The 21,589-nt window shown below is 40.2% G+C and overlaps 1 protein-coding gene across 9 annotated transcripts in view; it reads left to right on the forward strand.

Annotated features, from left to right (window-relative positions):
• Positions 1 to 21,589, forward strand: part of LOC109931223 (NEDD4 like E3 ubiquitin protein ligase) — a 210,293-nt gene that overhangs the window by 116,937 nt on the left and 71,767 nt on the right. For all 9 annotated transcript variants that reach the window (XM_020530552.2, XM_048595938.1, XM_048595901.1 and 6 more), the window contains exons 3-7: positions 3,707 to 3,768; positions 6,990 to 7,089; positions 10,536 to 10,696; positions 13,787 to 13,910; positions 18,774 to 18,953. In XM_020530552.2, the coding sequence (XP_020386141.2) occupies positions 3,707 to 3,768; positions 6,990 to 7,089; positions 10,536 to 10,696; positions 13,787 to 13,910; positions 18,774 to 18,953 (627 nt within the window). The remainder of the gene's footprint in view (positions 1 to 3,706; positions 3,769 to 6,989; positions 7,090 to 10,535; positions 10,697 to 13,786; positions 13,911 to 18,773; positions 18,954 to 21,589) is intronic.

Genomic DNA, 21,589 nt, shown 5'->3' on the forward strand with positions numbered 1-21,589 from the left:
AGGTAATCCAGTCATAACCAAGAGCATAGAATCTTCCATATATTATTAGCTGGGACCGCAGGATTTGGGGTCACATTGGCCATCAGTAAGGGTGTAGAAAGATGATTTCTTTTCATGTGTTCACAACAACACTCAAGAAGCTTGATGACATCCAGGTCCTACAAGCCTGGCTAAATTAGCACCCCATCCACCACCTGTAATATTCATTCCCTTCACCAAAGTACAGGAATAGCAGAGTGTACCATCTACATGATACACTGCAGTTCACAAAGGCGAGCCCTGGAACACCGTGTGAGCTATGTGTCCTGGAGCAGTGTGGGGAATGGGCTGGCACACCGTGTAGGCTGAGAGCCTGGAGCAGCCCGGGGAATGGGCTGGCACACCGTGTGTACTGCGAGCCCTGGAGCAGCATGAGGTATGAGCCGGTACAGCATGAGCAATGAGCTGGTCCAGTGTGTGGGGAATTCCAAGTCCTGGAGTTGTGCAAGGGAGGTGAATCCTAGTAAAGCACAACTTACCTTGTTACTGCTGAGTGCCAGTGAGGAGCGGACGGGAGGATGGTGTGATGCGGCACAGTTGTTGGACTTGGGCCTGGCACCACATGCTGAGCTGTTGATGCTTGGTACTCTTACCTCACTGTAATATAAATCCTTACCTTTTTAATCCTCTTTCGTATGATAACACTTCTTTTTCCTCTAAGATTTTTATCTAGGCACTTATACCTAAGATGGTGCCATCAAAAGGCAGCCATTGTAAACATTTTTCACTGTTCTCCTGTACTGGAGTACCAGTGACGATAAAGGATATTCTATATTCTATTCTAACACATTTCAAACCTGCAACTACTGATATCTAGAAGGACAAGGATAGCAGATGCATCTGAACGCCATCACCTGCAAAATTGCCTCCAAGTCTTTTACCATCCTGACTTGGAACATGTATCACTGTTTCTTCATTGTCACTGGGTCAATCTCCTCGGGCTCCCTTTCTAACACCGCACTGACAACGCAACCCATGAACTGCAGCAGTCCAAGAAGGCAGCTTGCTACCATCTTCTCCAGGCTAGTTATAACCTAGCCAGCATGCTCACATCCAACAAATAATTTTATAAAAATGGCATCGACATACCTATTATTCAAAATTTAATTGAATGATTGTCTTTTTTTAACGCTATCTTAGGCGCTGGTTATTGAAAACTTTTCTTTATTGCATGGTTGAAGTGCCTCTGGTCAGGCATGTCAATAATGTTTTTCTGTGTGGGCAGTGTCCTCAACGTGGTGCATGCTTCAGTTCATTCTGTGGCCCTTACATGCATCCGGTTTCAAATTTTCTATGCTTGTTGCTCAATCTTGCCTTTTCAGAGCTTTAGCTTCAGCTATTGTTTGGAGACTATGATACTTTTTCTTAAAATAGAAAATATAATCTTTGGACACAGAAAATCAGGTGTTTGAAATGCATTGCTCAGATAACTTTCATGAGACCGCCTAAACCTGATTAGTTCCTGCTTATCAGTTTTAGTCTGCCCTTCACCTTCTTACTCAGGCAACATTCCCTTTCCTGTTGCAGTTAGTCTAGAATTTGTGTCAGACATTGTTAGATATAAAACATGGAATGGACATGAAAAACATTTCTGGCAATGGAAGCATTGAAAATAATTAACAGATTAAACAAGGTGGAACTTCAAGAAAAAAACATTTTGAATAGGAATCTAGTTAATTAGTACAATGGACTGTAGCTAAAATAGCTATAGATTAATAACTTTAAGTATTAAACTCCTGCCAACCTAAGCTACCATGGCCTGTTACAACAAACATTTGAGATTTCTTTTAGCATGCTGGAAGCAAAATGTCAGTTCAGCAGATTCATGTGATGCCCTGAATGCTTTGTCTGAAAGGTGGTTTGTTTCATCCTGATCCACTTTGATACAAGGTTGAGTCGCAGGTAGACCGGGTAATGAAAAAGGCGTTTGGTATACTTGCCTTTATTGGTAAGAGCATTGAGTATAGGAGTTGGGATGTCATGTTGTGGATGTACAGGACGTTGGTGAGGCCACTTTTGGAATACTGTATTCAATTCTGGGAGCTCCCTGCTTTAGGAAAGATGTGAAACGTGAAAGGGTTCACAAAAAATTTGCAAGGGTGTTGCCAAGATTAGAGGGTTTGAGCTATAGGGAGAGGCTGAATCGGCTGGGGCTATTTTCCCTAGCCCGTCAAAGGCTGAGAGGTGACCTTATAGAGCTTTATAAGATCATCAGGAGCATGGATAGGGTGGGGAATTCCAAAACTGGAAGGCATAGATTTGAGGTGAGAGGGGAAAGATTTAAAAGGGACTTAAGGGGCAACTTTTTCACGCAGAGGGTGGTGCGTGTATGGAATGATCTGCCAAAGGAAGTGGTGGAGGCTGGTACAATTACAACATTTAAAAGGCATCTGGACAGTTATATGAATAGGAAGTGTTTAGAAGGATATGGACCAAATGCTGGCAAATAAGATTAGATTAATTTAAGTTATCTGGTTAGCATGGACAGTTTACACCGAAGAGTTTGTTTCCAGGCTGTACAACTCTGACTCTTTGACAGCTTTTTTTCCCCCAAGGCGATTTGCCATTGCCTTCCACTCTTAGGGGTGGTGAGGATACAGATCTTAAGTTTACCATGGCCTCCAAACTTTTCTTCACGTCTGTAGGAAAAAATTTGTATCAGAAAAATTTGTTTTTGTCAATATTTGTATGGAAGCCATTTTATTCTTTTAAATTACTACAGCAATACATCTCTTGTAACCAGTACCTGGGTTTTAGCTTTGTTTATTATGGCTTTATGTGCTACTACATAATATTTAATTTTTTTTTCATTCATTTTTCTTTTATTTAGCAAAATTCCTGAAAACAGATCATTTCTGATTTTATGGTTCAGCAGCTGACCAAAAACTGCGTTATTAAAATTGTCCAATGTCTGCGCAAATTTCTTCTGTCATTTTATCAACCTTTTCATTATAAATCCTTACATCTACCTATAACATGCAAACTTATCTATATGTAAACTTACCATGTGGTAATTTACAGTCTTCCACCAATGGTTCTCGCAGAGCTAGTAGGAACTGCAGATGCTGGAGAATCCAAGACAACAAGGTGCAGAGCTGGATGAACACAGCAGGCCAAACAGCATCATAGGAGCAGAAAGGCTGACGTTCCGTTTCTGATGAAGGGTCTAGGCCCGAAACGTCAGCCTTTCTGCTCCTATGATGTTCTCGCAGAGCTCCTCAGTTTTAAGTCTCCCGGCTTCTCAGCCCATGTTGAAAACCTTTAAAGCTCTGACCTTATTCTCTGCTTCTCAGAACACCTCTGCTTCCTGGTGGATTGTAAAATGTGCTACAAAATATGTTGTAATTACTGATGTTTCTCAAACTATTTTATCTACACTAAACCTGTCATCTTACCCATTTCGCCTCCAGATGACATTTGATCTTGACACAGCAACACCACGGGAAATGGACTTGTAATATCTAAATCTTGTAACTATCATAAGGGTCAATGCATAGATTCCTGCTTTTCTTTATACTTAAGCCACTGTGTATTAGCACAAAATTACTTGGGAGCTTTGTACTATCCATGAAGATGAGACTCAGAAAATATGTGTTCAAAAATATCCTTATTTCAAGACCCAGTGTGGAACATGAGTAATGCCTTAATTATATTCTTTTTCAAACAGGCAGAAGATCCTGCCTTGGAGAGGCCATACACTTTTAAGGACTTTCTGCTCAGGCCAAGGAGGTGAGTTATGCTTATTAGTTGAGGCTGCATAAAGTATCTTTTTGTATCTATGAGTGAAATACTTGGATTGAATTCAGCAAGTAACCATTCCATCATTTCCAACTTTTTTTGGCAATAATTCTGTAGAATGAGTTTTGTTATTTGTTCTGTTGTGTTTTGATACAATCTGATGTCTGTCTCATGTCCCATTTTAAGTAAACATAAATTTATTTTGTTTTTTGTTACATTACTTTGCATATCAAACTATAAATTTCTTTCCTTTTGTTTACAGTAGATTCTTGATACTGTTAAATATCTTGATAAATATGCCTTAGCATGATCATAAAATCTTGCCTAAAAGTTTAGTGAATTTTCATTTGACTTTTTTTTGCAGAAAATTTTGAGAGATTAAGTCATCTCATAGCTTCACACATATTTCATGCCCATTTTTCTCCTTGCTTTCTAGTTTTGTTTCTCCATGGTGTTAGAGTTCCAGTAATCTGCACAGCAAAAACTGTCCCAACTATCCCCACTTAAATAGCTTAACATGGCCTTACATTGCAGTTTAAAGGATCAACGTTAACTCATGATTCTTCCCGAACTGCTAAGCGCACAAAATTCAGGTAGAATAACTGAATGTTCCCAGTTGCAATCGTGTGCCAACATGTGCATTTACTGGGATTTGAATCCAGAGCAGGTAACAGTCGTGTATAAGCAATGCAGTGGGTCTTCTACATCTAAAGATGGTCAAATTATATATGTAACAACCAAAGAGACCATATAACTGTTAGAAAGTCACGGATAGGTTTGTAGGTCAGGGGTGAATAATTTGAAATATAGCTTCTACCTGCTTTGAATCTTTGGATGCCAATATTTTATGTTGCATTACAAACTCCCAAGCAAAAGAACATTTGAAACATCATAGCAGCTCTCTGGAAGGGATGAAAGCACTTCACCACCTTCTTGAGGTCAGTGTGGAATGGGCAATGAGGTTGGCCTTGTCAGTGTCACTCGCATCTTGTGAAAGAATAAAAACACATTTTGATTCCACGATGATTTCTTTCTTGGGAAAATATTTCAAGTGATACCCTAAGGGAAGTGCACATTATACTAATAGGTATGTATGCAAGTGTTTGCAAGTGGCGGTTCCTGCTGATTAACCTTCATCCTTTATTGTACATTTAATTGAGTGACAAGTTACGTTGAATTGAATCATCATTAAGGTTATTCGTGTGAAACCGTTGGCTTGGGCTTTTGAGTACCAAAGTACCTTCCTACGTTTTTATACAGCCCTTGTTGAGATATCGTTTGTAGCTTTGTATACAGATTTGGTCCCTTACATAGGAAGAGTATAGTTGCCGTGGACAGATTGCAACAAATTGTTTTATGAGCAGAAGTTCAGGAAACTTGGTCTATATTTTTGACAGTTTGAAGACTGAGAGGTGACTTCAGTGAAACGTAAAACGTTCATACATGGCAATGCAGGGTGAATATAGATTACGATTCTATCGGTCATTATTTATTATGGCAGGTCAGGCATGATGAACTGAATGGCCTACTCCTTTTCCTAGGATTTGTCATTTGCATTGTAAGTGGTAGTTGAAAATTGACTTCTCCCTATCCAATATTGCCAATTTATCTTGTAGCTTGAAAAGCTTATTTCCCTTGCTACCTTCTAGTACGTCTCACTGATGTTTTTCACCATGCATGTACCTTGCAGTTTAATTCTCAAATAAATGAAATGCATGGTTTTAGATGGTATTTGGTGAACATGAATTTTCAACTCTGGCATTTCAGTGGAGAGGTTTCACTGCACGTACCTTAGGGTTCTTAATTGGAACATTTTATCCTTAGAAATTGCAAAACAAGTTTGAAATACATGATTTTAATGGCAATTACTGCAACTGAAAATTTAAACAAGTAATTAAGTGAATTAATATTACTTATCTGGCTTTAATTTTAAGTCAAATAAAGTCATGTTTTATCATCTATTTTCTCACAATTCTCTGCATAGTTGTTGACTCATTTCGTGGTAAATATTATTGATAATACCCAATGAGATTAATGCTAATTATTACAACACTTTATTTGGATTATGGAACGAAATAGTGTGGGTGGCTTTATTATATAAAAGGACATTAAAACCGTACAGCACACACTCGTAGTAAGGATGAGAAGCTATATTTAATTATGGGACAGTTTGCACTGGAGAGGATAAGGCTTGGGAATTAGTCGCGGTTTTAATAATTGTTCGAAAGTTTGGTAGGTTTAACAGAGACTTTTTTCCCCCCCCTCTGGGGAGTCAGTTATAAAGGATCATAAACTTAAAATTTATCAAGGATAGTAAGAGCTGGATGTAGAAATATCTTGACAGCTGTTGGAACATGATATGCTTTGCTGCAGGGGGTTGTTAGATTTTAAAAATGGCAATTTCTTTAAGTATTGGACGAGAAAGATATCTGGGAAAATGTAGAGCAGAAGAAGGATGAGTTTTATATTGTTCTGGCTAAGAGCCAAAAGAATCACTATGGGATTGAAAAGTTACCTTCAGTGCTGAAAATGTATACGTTTCGCTGGTTCTACATGCTTAAGTTTTTCGTAAGTTGATATCTGAGATCAGGTAACTGAGTACAGAAGAAGCTGTAAATCCAGGATCATGACATCTGTATGGGTCACTTACAGACTGGATAAATGCAATGAAGCATGTAGAATTATATCATTCTATCTTGAAACAATAACTGACTTGGTTAACATGTTTTTTCAAATTGTGGAAATAAAACCTGATCGGAGTAGACTTGGGTATTAGGAAATAGTTTCAAATATGCAAGAACATGCTAATTCATGTAATATAATTAATTAATTACATAAACTGTCCAGTTTAGGCATATTGATAAAATTTTTCACACGAACACAATACAAAATTGTAGTTGATTTACTTTTTACTTTTTTCCTCATGTTTTGGACATAAAACTACATAATCCCATAATGTCAATTTAAATGTTGGAAATTAACATTGATCAGAATTTTTTACCTGCATCATAAATTGCTAATAGACATTGTATATTCCTTCATTCAGAATAATTCACCTTTTCCATTCATCTAGTTTGAATTTGAAAAGAAAACTAATGTAGTTTTTGGCACAGAACGTTCAGTGTCATCATTATATTGGCTAAAACCATTTCAAAAGTTCGTAACAGCAATTTCATTTTGAATTAAACTTACTTTAATTTTCACATTTTCAGTCATAAGTCCCGAGTTAAAGGATTTCTGCGATTGAAAATGGCCTATTTGCCAAGGAATGGTGGACCAGAAGAAACCCCTGAACAGAGGGAAGAATCTGAGGTATAAAGCTGGGAATTGTGAAATTAATTCAACTATTAGTTGACAGCAGATCTTTGCACGTGTGTGAATTATATTGTACAGTTAATAGCACTCAGCATGCTGAAGAACAATTATGATTGATTTTGTTTTCTTTTCCACCAGGTAAGTATCACTGTCTTAATTAACTGTTCAAAGAAAACTTTAGAATTACTTGGTTTTGGTAAGGGAATTGATGGGAGAGAGAATAATAGAAAGCCTGAATTGCTGTGTTTTCTGTCATGACTGGGGTTGCAGAAAGCATCAGATATAGTGGAGGTTGTATGCTTAGATAAACATTTTGGAAACTTTTGTGTAATTGCCTATGGTAGTCAGGGAACTATTGCTGCGCAAGTTTTTTCGTAGGAATTAAAGAAATCAGCAAGATTTACATAGTCTGTGGAACTTGTTACCTACTGGATGCACAGTGCACATAGCTGTATTTATGTTAGATGAAATAATTGATGTTTCAGATTTAAGCCACAAAGTCTTGTGATCTTACTCATGGTTCCTTTTGAACTCTGATTCTGTTTCAATCTCAGCTACTCACTATTAATGTAAATATGCAAGACCCATTTTCAGAAATAGATGGCTATTAAACAGAACCAAATTAGTAGGACATATGCTTTTCTCCATATACTCAATCTGAATCATAGCAGTGACTGTTCATTGGTCACAGATTAAAATTCCAGGCAGGCTTGCTCATTATATATAGGGGTCAACAAGGTGCAGGGCTGGATGAACACAGCAGGCCAAGCAGCATCATAGGAGCAGAGAGGCTGACGTTTTGGGCCTAGACCCTTCATCAGAAAAGGGGGAGGGGAAGGGGGTTTTGAAATAAATAGGGAGAGAGTGGGAAGCGGATAGAAGAGGGATAGAGGAGAGGATAGGTGGAGAGGAAACAAACAGGTCGAAGAGGCGGGGATGGGGCCAGGAAAGGTGAGTGTAGCTAGGGAGTTAGGAAGGGGATAGGTCAGTCCAGGGAGGACGGACAGGTCAAGGGGGCGGGATGAGGTTGGTCGGTAGGAGATGGAGGTGCGGCTTGAGGTGGGAGGAGGGGATAGATGGGAGGAAGAACAGGTTAGGGAGGCAGGGACGAGCTGGACTGGTTTTGGGATGCGGTGGGGGGAGGGGAGATTCTCCCGCACCTCATCCCTCACACCCCGTCCACGCAATAAAAACCAAAAAAGAATCCCCCTCGTCCTCACGTACCACCCCACCAACCTCCGGATCCAACGCATCATCCTCCGACACTTCCGCCATCTGCAATCCGACCCCACCACCAAAGACATCTTTCCCTCCCCACCTTTATCTGCTTTCCGGAGGGACAACTCTCTCCGTGACTCCCTTGTCCGCTCCACACTCCCCTCCAGCTCCACCACACCCGGCACTTTTCCCTGCAACCGCAGGAAGTGCTACACCTGCCCCCATACCTCCTCCCTCACCCCCATCCCAGGCCCCAAGAAGACTTTCCACATCAAGCAGATGTTCACCTGCACATCTGCCAATGTGGTATACTGCATCCGCTGTACCCAGTGTGGCTTCCTCAACATCGGGGAAACCAAGCGGAGACTCGGGGACCGCTTTGCAGAACACCTACGCTCGGTTCGCAACAAACAACTGCACCTCCCAGTCGCGAACCATTTCAACTCCCCCTCCCATTCCTCAGACGACATGTCCATCCTGGGCCTCCTGCAGTGCCACAACGATGCCACCCGAAGGTTGCAGGAACAGCAACTCATATTCCGCTTGGGAACCCTGCAGCCCAATGGTATCAATGTGGATTTCACAAGTTTCAAAATCTCCCCTCCCCCTACCGCATCCCAAAACCAGTCTAGCTCGTCCCTGCCTCCCTAACCTGTTCTTCCTCCCACCTATCCCCTCCTCCCACCTCAAGCCGCACCTCCATCTCCTACCGACCAACCTCATCCCGCCCCCTTGACCTGTCCGTCCTCCCTGGACTGACCTATCCCCTTCCTAACTCCCTACCTACACTCACCTTTCCTGGCCCCATCCCCGCCTCTTCGACCTGTTTGTTTCCTCTCCACCTATCCTCTCCTCTATCCCTCTTCTATCCGCCTCCCACTCTCTCCCTATTTATTTCAAAACCCCCTTCCCCTCCCCCTTTTCTGATGAAGGGTCTAGGCCCAAAACGTCAGCCTCTCTGCTCCTATGATGCTGCTTGGCCTGCTGTGTTCATCCAGCCCTGCACCTTGTTGTCTCGGATTCTCCAGCATCTGCAGTTCCTACTATCTCTGATTCGATATATAGGGGTGGCTGGTTACCAGTTCCTGTGTACCCTCTAGACGAGAACAGTGATTTATCTTGACATTTTGTGGTGAACATAAGATGAAGGGCCATGTACTGTAAAATGCTATTTTTTTTTTAAAAAATGCAAAGCCATTCATGATTTAATGCTTTAAGTTATAATACACTTGCATTTCAATAACCCGAAGTATGTAGAACTAAAACTAAACCAGGTAAGCTTTCCATTGTTTAAGAGGTCTGAGAAGATATCGATTAACCAGTGGAAGACTGAAGAATGAAAAGTCTTTAAATTAGAGCTAGATGATTTAGAAATTAGGTCGGTGGTACTTCTGCACATAAAAAGAAGTTGAAATCTGGAAACTGGCTCTCGATTGCAATATCAATTTAAAATTTTGAAGGCAGTGACTGTTAGTGCATTAGGTCAGAGTTTCTTTGGAAATGGAGCAATAGATAAATGGAATTGCTACACAGATTTGCCATGATTAAATAGAAGGTAGAATTGTTCCTACTGCTACGTTCACAATGTTCTGCGAGTGGTCAATCATGCAATTAGTGTTGATCTCAAATAAATGAGAGTTGAGGGTTTTCTAAAGGAGCATATAATCCCTCAGAATTTTACTACCCAAGAACAAGCCATTCTGATGGAACTATTCTAATCCCACTTTGTATGCCTTGGCATCTGTACATCTAAATACTTAGATGTTATGAGGGTTTCTGCCTCTACGACCTATTATAGGCAGTGAGTTTCAGATTCTCACCCTCTGGGTGAAAAAGCATTTCCTTGCATCTCCTCTAAACCTTCTGCCCTTTTCCATTCATCAGTCATTCCTCTGGTCGTTGATCCCTCAATCAAGAAGACAGGTTTTTTCCTGCATACCCTATCTGTGCCCCTCCATAATTTTATACATGTCAATCACGTCCCTTCTCAATCTCATCTAGTCTGAGGAAAATAACCCCAGCCTGTGCAATCTCACTTCATAACTGAAGCTCTCTAGCCCCGACAACATCCTGGTAAATTGCACGTTACTTTCTCTGTCTTGTACTTATTCAGCTTACTAAGAGAGAGAATTCAATAGGAACTCTCCTTCCCACCACAGATATGGTGCAATACTACTCTTGTATTAGTTCATTAATATTTCCATTTTCTTTTCAATGCTGTACAGCATGCCTGGGATATGGTTGACCCCAACGATTCAGGTACGCAACGCGAGCAACCACTACCACCACTGCCGCCTGGCTGGGAAGAGAAGACTGACAACCTGGGTCGGACATACTATGTGAATCACAACAATAGAACTACTCAGTGGCAGCGACCAAGTCTAGTGTAAGTTGTCTCTCAAGTTTGTTTCAGCTTACTTTGCACTAAAAGTATTTGACACCATAACTCTTCAGTCCAGTTAAGCGACAATGACTTAGAGTTTGTGCTCAGCAGAGAAAATACAGCACTCCTGCACACCTCACTGATAGTTGCAACATTGTGGGATTCTCCATGGAGACTAACAGTAATTTGGTGCCAGATGTAACATAGCATCCTTTACAGAGAGTCTGTGCTGCCATGAGAAAGATTGAACAGTGAGACTCTTTACTAATCAGATTGAGGAATTCAAACTGTGATGATTACAATACTAACTAAAAAGGGAAGCACATTCTGAGACTACCCAAGGCCTTAACACCATCTCCAAGGTACGGATCAAGAGCAAGAGATTACAACAAATGGGCCAAATTCCTGAGGCATTGGGACTTTTTCCGCAAAGGATGGGAGCTGCACAATTTGGATGGTTACTTCTGAGCAGGAATAGGACCAGTATCCTTGCAGGGAGCTTTGCTGATGCTGTTGGAAGTGGAGTTAAACTAGGTTGGCAGAGGCCTGCGATCCTGACAATTAGTTCAGACTGGAGAGAAGCTGAGATGGAATTTGATATTAAAATGCAAGTGAGTGAGTCTAGAAGGCAGAGGAACCATAATGCAAGGATCCTGGAATTAATATGATATCATAGCTATCGCCAAGACTTCGCTGAAACATGAACAGGTTTGGCAGCTCAACGTTCCTGGTTATAGGGTATTCAGATGAGCTAGGAAGTGAGGTAGAAGAGGGGCCGGAGTTTGCAATATTGATCAAGCAATCGATTTATAGTTGCAAGGAGGGATATTTTGGAAAAATCACCATATGAGGCCCTATTGGTAGAAAAACAACACAAATGGACATGCTGTAGGGTATATACTGTAAGCCCCCAAACAACTGAAGAAGGATGGAGGATTAAATATGGAATCAAACTTTAAAGATGTCTAGGAATAATAAAGCAGTAATAATGGAGGATTTTAATTACCCACATATTAACTGGGATAGTTTTATTGTGTCCAAGCTGGGGCAAGAGCAGAATTCTTTAGTTGCATACAGGAGAACTTGTTTAACTAGTTCATAGAAAGGCAAACAAGGAAGATGGTCCTAACATTTGGAAGGGAACCTGAGAACCCTGCATAACAAGGAACGTGAAAATTAGGGTTAAATTTAAAAAAAAAGGCTTATGAAAGACATCAAGGGCTATATGGCAGAGTCTATATTCAATCACTAAAAAGTGCAGGGGTGGGGGACTGAAAAACAAAATTATGAATTCACTACCTGGAGGGATGGTTGAATCAAAAATTCTCAACATTCAAATATTTAGATATTCACATGTTGCTATGGCTTCCAGGGCCATGGGTCCAAAGCTGACAAATGGAATTAATGCAGTCAGGTCATTTTTGATTGGTGCAGACATAATAGGCTAAATGGCTTCCTTCTGTACTGTAAATATCTGAGTCAGAGTACCTCAACCAAAATGACTATGTCAGTGTCGATAAATGTGGAACTGGAAAAGCACAGCAAGTCAGACAGCATCCAAGGAGCAGAAAGTCGATGTTTTGGGCTGAAACCGTTCGTCAGGGCTGGAGACGAGGAGGGGTTGGGGCAGTTTGGAGTCCGTGGGGGATAAGCTGGCTGCGTAGACAGGTACTGAGGAAGGAGACATGGCTTTAGTCACGGGATTGCTTCAAAATGTGGTCGAAGAGCTTTCTTCTTGATTCATTTGCTGGATGAGGGCATCGCTGGCTAGGCCAGCATTTATTGCCTGTCCTAAATTGCCTAGAGAGCAGTTGAGTCAACCACATTGCTGTGGGTATGGAGTTACATGTAGGCCAGACCAAGTAAGGATGGCAGTTTCCTACCCTAAAGAACATTTATGAACCAGATGGGTTTTCCCAACAATCGACAATGGATTCATGGTCGTCATTAGATTCTTAATTCCAGATATATATTGAATTCAAATTTCACCATCTGCCGTGGCGGGATTTGAACCTAGGTCTCCAGAATGTTATCTGGATCTCTGGATAAACAGTCCAGCAATAATACCACTAGGCTGTCACCTCCTTCAGGGCAGAGGAGATAACCAGGGGTTGGCAGTGGGGGAGAGACTCACTGAACTCTCTTTGCAGGGAGGAGGAAAACTTCTTCAAGGTGGGCATCCTATTCTAAGGACTGTGGTAGTGTAGGAAGTACTATATTTTTGGCATACAGATTTGATGGGCCCCTTTAGGGCCTCGACTGTCCTGCTTGATTCTATGACTATAGTAGTTTAGAAAGATGCTACTCCACTGCATTCTCAAAGACAATTAGAGGTGAACAGCAAAGTCTAGCCTGACCAGTGATGCACTCATCTTGGTGTGAGTGAAAATAAAACTAAGATCAAACAGAAAGAAATTCTCAATGTAAAATTAAATTTTTTGGATTAGTCAGCACTGATTATCAAGCCAATAAAAATTCACTTTCTCTTGATTGTGTCTGCCTTAACATTTTTTGCAATGTTTAATGTGGAACAAATTGACAATTCCATAACTTTGTACCTTTGCTCGATTTCAGTACAGAATTTATTGACAAGGGCTATTACAGTGCATGCTCTGGAATTCCAGGATATCTCTGACAGCAACTTCTAGATTTAACTGTGCATGTACAGACACCAGTAATTCGAGTGTGACTTAAAACAAAACGAAAAATTGCAGTTGCTGGAGAACTGAAACAAAATCAGAAGTTGCTGGTGCAACTCAATGGGTCTGACAGCACCTGTGGGGAGAAAACAGAGTTGACATTATCTCTGCTTTCTCCCTACAGATGCTGCCAGAGCTGTCGAGTTTTGCCAGCAATTTCTGTTTTTGGTACAAGCTGATTTAGTTTGTTAGAAGAATAACTGCTGATAGCCTTGTCATTATTACCTACTCGAGTATTAACCTGTACTTTCTTGAGCTCTTGCACAATATGGTTCAAGTGATTTTATTTTTGTAACTTATATTCAGTCGTGAAATGTGAACCTCACTGACAAAGCTAGTATTTTGTCCCATGCCCTTGGTTAAGTAAGAATAATTAATTTCCCATGCTTTGCAGAGATGTGGAAAATGAATCAGATACCAGCATTCGGCAGATCCACCAAGAAGCTCACAGAGTGTTTCGATCTCGTCGACACATAAGTGAAGATTTGGAAACCACAGAAAATCGGGATGGTGGTGATGTAAGTCATCAAAAAAAATATTTCTAACTTTGTTGTGCATGTGCTGTCAATGTAACTTAATATCAAATGCACATGGCACTTCAAAAGACTCATTGTGGTATTAACCAAAGAAACATCAGGGCATGTGCTGCCCAACTAGAACTGCTACGAGCTGTGCATTGAGTGGAAATGAAAGGAAGCTTGGATTACCTGTTCAGGCACTGGATTTTTAATCTAACGTAAAAGAGGTTAATAGACTTGGTGCACAATCGTACTCATTAGAGAGTGATTGCTAACAGAGACAAATAGATTTTAGTTGGGTAAGGTACTAAGGAATGGGTGGGAAACCGGAGTTTGAAAACTTTGGAGATGGTATGGTAATTTGGTGTGATGCCAATTTTGAAAGGAAGGGAAAACAATCTGAGGAAACAGAATCCCTTGCAATGTGATTGCATTTAGCATGCATCATAACATAGCCTGAATGCAGGATGGCATTTTTATTCTCTCCAAGTCTTGAAGATTGTGATGAAACCTAGTGTGTCCAGTAAGATTAGAAGGACTTTTTATTCAACTCCAAATATTAGGTTTTTTCACACCTTCACACACTTATCCTTGGAAGACACTGTACAATTCAGAAGAGGGCTCCAGGATTTTGACCCAGCATCATTGAAAAAAACAGCAAAACGGTTCCATCTCAGGAAGATGTGTAACTTGAAAGGATAATGCCCCTGATTAACAACCTGTTTTGGACCACATGGATGCCATAGCTCATAGGTGGCCCTGGGTCTGGAAGCCAGGTCCTTCTTGATATCAAGGCAGTGTTTGTTTGAATATGCCAACAAGGAGCTGAAAGAATTGAGGTCAATGGAAATCAGGGGATAAAACTAATTAAAATGGGGAATTCAATACAATGACAGGTAATACAACAGAAACCAAATGACAATTTCTAAACAAAAGAAAGTGAAATGTTAGGAAAGAGAAAACATTAAAGAAGTGGGTTTTACCTGAATAAGCTGGAATCTTACACGCATTTCTAAATTTCCTAGTTAGAATTTCTTTTATTCTTATGTGGCAAAAGTACAGTTATAGAATGATGCAGAACAGATGGTGGCTTTTCCATTTAGTGTCTGCGCAGATTATTTTGAGGAAATATTCCATTCGTCCTTTACCTCTGCTCTTTGCCCATTGCATGGAAAAATTCTTTTATTCAAGAATTCGCCCAGTTTCCTTTTGAAACTTCCCTTTGACTCTCCTTACCTTTTCATGTAGTACCTTTTGAATCATAGCATCTTGCAGCATTTCTCCTCATTTTGCCTTGGGTTCTTCAGCCTTTAATATGTTTAGTCTTGTTATTGACACTTAGACCACTGGAAACAGTTTCTCCTTATTGACTTTTTCAGAACCCTTCACATGATTTGGAGCAGCTATAAAGTCCACAGGTTTTTTTTTAGAAAAGACAAAGAACTGCGAATGCTGGAAGTCAGCAATGAAAACAGAAATTGCTGGAAAAACTCACCAGGTCTAGAAGCAGCTGTGGAGAGAAAGCAGAGTTTTATCACCTGAAAGGAATACTCTAACCTTTTACCCAGATATTCTTCCCTGGTGTGACAGATGAAGGACAAAGAGTCAACCCTTCTTTCTTTAAGTTTTTAGGTGCCAATAGTCAATTTTTTTTCCTTTGTTCGTTAACGGGATGAGGGCGTTGCTGGCTAGGTAGCATTTATTGCCCATCTCTAATTGCCCAGAAGGCAGTCAAGAGTCAACCACATTGCTGTGGGTCTGGAGTCACATGTAGGCCAGACCAGGTACAGAGGGCAGTATCCTTCCCTACTGAACGTTAGTGGACTAGATGGGTTTGTCCTACCAATCGGCAATGGATTCATGGTCATCGTTAGATTCCTAATTCCAGATATTTATTGAATTCAAATTCCACCATCTGCCGTGGCAGGATTCGAACCCTCCCCCTTTATAAAGCACGAATGCAATATAAAGCATTGATTGTAACATTTACTTTTTACTTCGACTAACTTCAACTTTAACTCACTTCATTTAATTTCACTCTTTAACTTAATTCACATTTATCTCTAACTTTGTAATTTTGGCTTGAAACAAATAACGCCCCAATTTGAGTGAAACGGCTAACTTTCGTTTTCAAGTGAATCTTACCTCATGGTTCTTTGTCTCTGTGAAGATACATTCAGGACAAGTGTTTGTCAAATACTGGTCTCAAGGGCTCACTCCTGCCAGATTCTTTGTGCTGATATCTTGTATCCCAAAGTGTGCTGATTTTCTAGAAACTTCTCTGACACTCAGCCAATGAACTGACCAAACCTGATCCCAATTTTCGCTCCCAACCAATTGAGTTTGCTGATAAGCAACTCCCAAATTTTAATACCAAGTTGTAAACAATCACATACCATGCTCTGTATAAGGTAATATAGTGCCACCCTATCTAGCAGACCACTATGACACCTCACCTATTTGACCAACGCAACAAACTTCAGGTCACGGCTCACAGGACAAGTCACAACGTGTCCTGTCTTCAGTTTTAGCCAAGGTCAAGGTTTAAATAAGCCTGACCAAAGTTCTCAGCATGCTTGATTGTAGTTTTTAACCAGTCTCACAGCCATTTCTCCTGCTAGCCACCTGACCGCAGTTTGGGATCCAGTGATCCTACTTCAGAACTGATGGTAGCTAGGAAGAGGTTGGTGTGTGTGTGGGAGCAGGAAGGAGTAAACGATAGCTGGAGATGGAAACCAGAGAGACAGAACAATAGCTGGCCAGACAAAGAAATAGATAAAGGTCGGTCTGGGGGAATCAGTAGCTGCTAAAGGGGGTGATTAGTAGCTGGCAATTGGCTGGTTATTGTAGCAGCCATGTGATGACAAGGTCTGGGGATTGGATGAAGGTGCTTGGGCCTGAAAATTATTGAACTCTGTATTGAATCTGGGAGGCTACAAGGTTCTCAAGCAGAAAATGAGATGCTGTCCAGAGTTAATCTTCACAAAGAAATGCAGAATGGCAAGAGTCCGCAAAAGATGGAAATGGATCCCACTCTTCTGTGTTTGGGTCATTGAAACTAATGAAATGGCCTGACATCAGTGTGAAGCAACCCAGACCTTTGCACCAATGTTTTGGGATTTAATTTCAAAGTCTGTAAATTTAGTATCGTACCAGGCAGTTTGGCAAAGCGCACATTTATGATACCTCATGTATTGCACACCCGGTTCCCAACCACTACATGTAAAAGTCATGCAATTATAATAACATCCATGGAAAAAGTACTTCACAATCAAGTGCAACTCAAATGCATTCCTATTTCTAACTGATCCAGCTCTAGCTCTATCATAGAGCCTAATACAAGAAAGGGATACTTTTGGTCCAACGTATCTGTGTCTGCTCTAAAACAGCTGTCAAATTAGTTGCATTCCCTCTGACCTTTCCCCAGATGAGAAGTAGTGAGAGGAAGAAAATGTGGGGTATTTGGCACATTTTTGGAACGGATGAATACATATTTAAAACCAAGAATATTTTCAAATGCATATTATTACCACATATCTGAGGGTGCGTAACCGTATTCCCAACAGAAGGAAGAGCATGCGCGTGGCGGTTTTAAGTTTATGCAAGAAGACATATGCAAGAAATCTACACAGATGTGAAGTCTGTGTAATGCAGAAAATCAGGAATGAAAATGTGACATGAATAAAATGGGATAAGGTGTTTGGAATTAAGAATGCATTATGTACAAGGGATTTACCAATCTGATTGTTTTGTATTTCAGACTGAGGATGATTATCAATAAATTGTCCCACAATAAATTGTTCACAACAAAATTATTGCAGAAGCCGGAGGTCAAATTAATTTCTAGCTAACTGAGTAGTTGTAACTCCAGATCCATACACCACTTCGCTTTCTGGTAGTTCATGATAATATGGAAGTCCATCTTAGCAGTAGTCAAGCTGTTTGCAAAATACTTAAGTGAAAGTTTGTCAATTTATTCTATTAAAACGATGATTCATTGTCACACAAATATGGATACTGCAGAGGCCCTGACAGCCTTCCAGCAATAAAATTGACAACATGCTCCCGAACTAGCTGCACTGCCAATCAAGTTGTTCTAATGTAACTACAAAATGGACATCTGTACAAAACTGACAATGTGGAAAATTGCTGCGCTATACCCAGTCCACAAAAAATAGAACAAATCCAATTGCAGTCCCATCAGACTCCTCTTGATCATCAATAAAGTGGCACTTGTTCAGCATTACCCTGCTCACTAAAGCTCAGTTAGAGTGCTGCTAGGGCCGCTCAGCTCCTGATCTCATTACGGTTTTAGGGATTGTGGAACTCTCTTCCTAACACCATTGTGGATGTGCCTCTAAGGCAGTGAGAGATGAACAACAGATGGTGACCTTGCCAGTAATGCTCATGTCTCATGAACTATTTTTTTAAAAATGTATATTACACATTAAAAGAGGTGTCCGATTTAAGTAATGCTGTTAAAAGGTGCAACATTTGGGACATTGCAAGAAAAATACCGTTATCCTATTGCTGATGAACTGCCAAAAGTTGCACATTGATCAAATCAGGAGCTGAATGGATTTGGGATCAAAACTAGACATTCTCATCCCAGCTTTGAAAACATAGATACTCCAATCAGAGTGACACTCTGTCACATTAATGACTGAGTACATATTGGCTTAAAATATATTGGACAGATGCGACTGTTTGATGAGAAATGCTACCAATGCACTTTATATAAACGCAGTGATTTTTTTTCTCGAAACCTATGAGTTCGGATACGTTAGGTTTTCAAAGGAAGTTGTTTGGAAAATGCAAACTATTTCTTGTTAGAAAATTTTATTGATTTGTTTTAATGTGCAGCCATGGGAAACCATCTCTGAAGAATTGATTCTTGATAGTGATCAAATTTTCCAATCTTTGCCACCTCCTACCACTCCACCAAATGCAACCGACAGCAGTCCGCCAGATCTTTCTGATGAGCTCAATAGAAGATTGCAGGTTGCTGCAGAGTCAAATGGGGAACAAGTTGCTCCATCTACAGTGAGTATGACTGCTTCAGCAGTAATGCTGAAGATTATTGCTTAACTTTTACTTCTTTGTGAATTACTTTTTGTTGAATCACACCATTTTTATTATACTTTCCCAAAGTCTTTCAATGAGCAGAAAGTCAGGCCTTCTGTGCCCATGCTGCACGCAAGGACTGCTCCCTCACACAATTATTTACATCTAACTTAAAAGTGTACTGAATGATGCTGATTTGGAATTGTGTCAGAAACAGCTGTAGCAGTGGACTGCAGCTGGAACATATGTTGTTCACAAGTGTTTTGTGAGCCACAAGAGTCTTACACTCTTGAACACGCTGCCGATACATTATTTACCTCAACATGCAGACATATAACTGTTATTCTTCAACTTTTCTCTTGTTGACGTTTCTGTGTCCTATTAACATCATCACCTTCGAGAGAGAAAAAAATGTTTTGTTCCCTGACACATGAAGATTAGGTTCTAGGTCAGAGTTATACTTTGAGTCATTGAAGCAGAACAAAGGATTTCAGTAAATCACCAGAGATAGTAGGAACTGCAGATGCTTGTTATCTCAGTAAATCACCATTCTTTTTATGCAATGTAGTAATTTCTGGTAAATGCAAATTTTACAATTAGCATATTGAATATAAAGATGGACCAAAATCCCCTGCATTGGACTTAAGTAAAATAAGCTGGAAAATTGATTTTTGCGTGCTGTTTTTGATAGAACATGAGTATGGGAGGTGAGGAGAGGCTGAAGTATGATATGTCAAATATTGAACTTGAATTTGTTGCCAAAATAACCATGTGACTCAAGGTGCTTGTCTTCACATTGGCATGTAGCAACTTCAACCAAGGAACAGATGAAAATATACATACACACACAAATGTTATTGTCCCAGTCGTGCAACTCCACCAGTAGTCTTGCATAAATAACATTACTCCATTTTGGTGGGAATTGTAGATGTTTTCTGATCAACCTGTTCAATGATTGCTGTGAAGTTGCTTCTAAGTTCATTGCAGGCAATTTTACGCAATTAATTTTTATGTCTAAGTTCCATTCTAACAACATGATTAACGTTAATGAGTTGGATTCTCATTCCTTAATGTTTTTGATTTTTTGTTTTCAGGAAGATTTTAGTGGTGTCCAATTTAAAAATGGTTTTCTTACTTTTCCTACTTATTATTGACTATTTTCTCTCTCTCTCTCTCTCTCATTCTTAGTCCAAACTCAAATTCACATTCATAATTTCTGTGGCTTATTTAACATTGAATTCACCCCCTTGTAAGTCCTCCCACTATTTAATTTGTGATCCTTAAACTCTTTGAATTAATTCAACTCCTTGTTGTTTGCCTGATTCACTTGGGTCTCTGATGCTTTGCCTCTCTCATGATGCTATCATCAGCTCACGTTTAACAATTTTGTGTGCAAAATTGCTTACAGCTGAAGAGTGGAGCAAAAAGTCACCACAGCAATTCTTGGATGCTCTGCCACATTAAAAATCTGGCTCATCGCTTTTCCTGCCAATTTTCCCCTTTTTCCCTTCTCTACTGCTTTGAGAGAATTGTAAGATCAGTTACAGTTATCGAGAGTTGAATGAGCCTTGCTGCTCCTGAATAGTTACAACACCCATTCAGGTCCAAGTATGTTTTGACAAGTATTCCCAAATTTTATTATATTTACCATAAGTACAAAATAAATGATGTTCAATAAAAGCAGTGGTTTTCATTCTACTCTTGGACACCAACCTCTATTTCTGATTGACTGTGCACGTGGTTTTTGTTTTGTCTTGTTGACTAAAGTTCCCCTTTTATCTTTGTCATTTGGTGCACAGAACACCAAAGAACCATAGCTTATTAACACTTGGTAGCCACTGCTTCCCTCTGCATGAAGAGAGGTATTCTGAGCTTTGATTCATTTGCCAACATGTGGATAGTCCATGCTTTTATGCCCAATTCCTAATTGACTTCTTCAAAAGTGATGGTCATTTTACTGGTGTCATAACCTATCATCCCCTGCTTTGTTCTTTTAAAATGTCATAATCATACCCCATTTATAACAGATTGTCCCTCTTCGCTTACCAAGATAACATGATACAAGTAGACATAGCAAGAACTGCAGATGCTGGAGTCAGAGATAACACAGTATGAAACTGGAGGAACACAGCAGGCCAGGCAGCATCAGGCAGCCCATTTCTGAAGAAGGGTCCTGACCCAAAACATCAACTTTCCTGCTTCTCTGATGCTGCTTGGCCTGCTGTGTTCCACCAGCTGCACACTGTGATATCTGTGGTACAATTAGAGCAATTTCTGCACCTACTTGGAGTATGTAGTGTCACCTCCTAGTCATTTAAGATCTTCCCAAATATCCCATCTGATATATCTGTGTATTTTCCAAAACCTGTCAATATCCTTTAGCTAAAAGAACTATGTGTGACTCTCCAATAACTGTTGACATGAGAAACAACGAACTGAAAATAATATGGAGCTGGAGGAACACAGCAGGTCCTCCAGCTCCATACTGTGTTGACTCTGACTCCAGCATCTGCAGTTCTTGCTAACTCTAAAGCAGTGAGTTTTGAGCTGGGTACTTCCCAGATATTTTCCGTCTGAAAAGTGTTTTATAATTCATACTAATAAAGCTGAAAATA

Source organism: Rhincodon typus, chromosome 1, assembly GCF_021869965.1.
Source record: "Rhincodon typus isolate 14 chromosome 1, sRhiTyp1.1, whole genome shotgun sequence".
Classification (NCBI taxonomy): Eukaryota; Metazoa; Chordata; class Chondrichthyes; order Orectolobiformes; family Rhincodontidae; genus Rhincodon; species Rhincodon typus.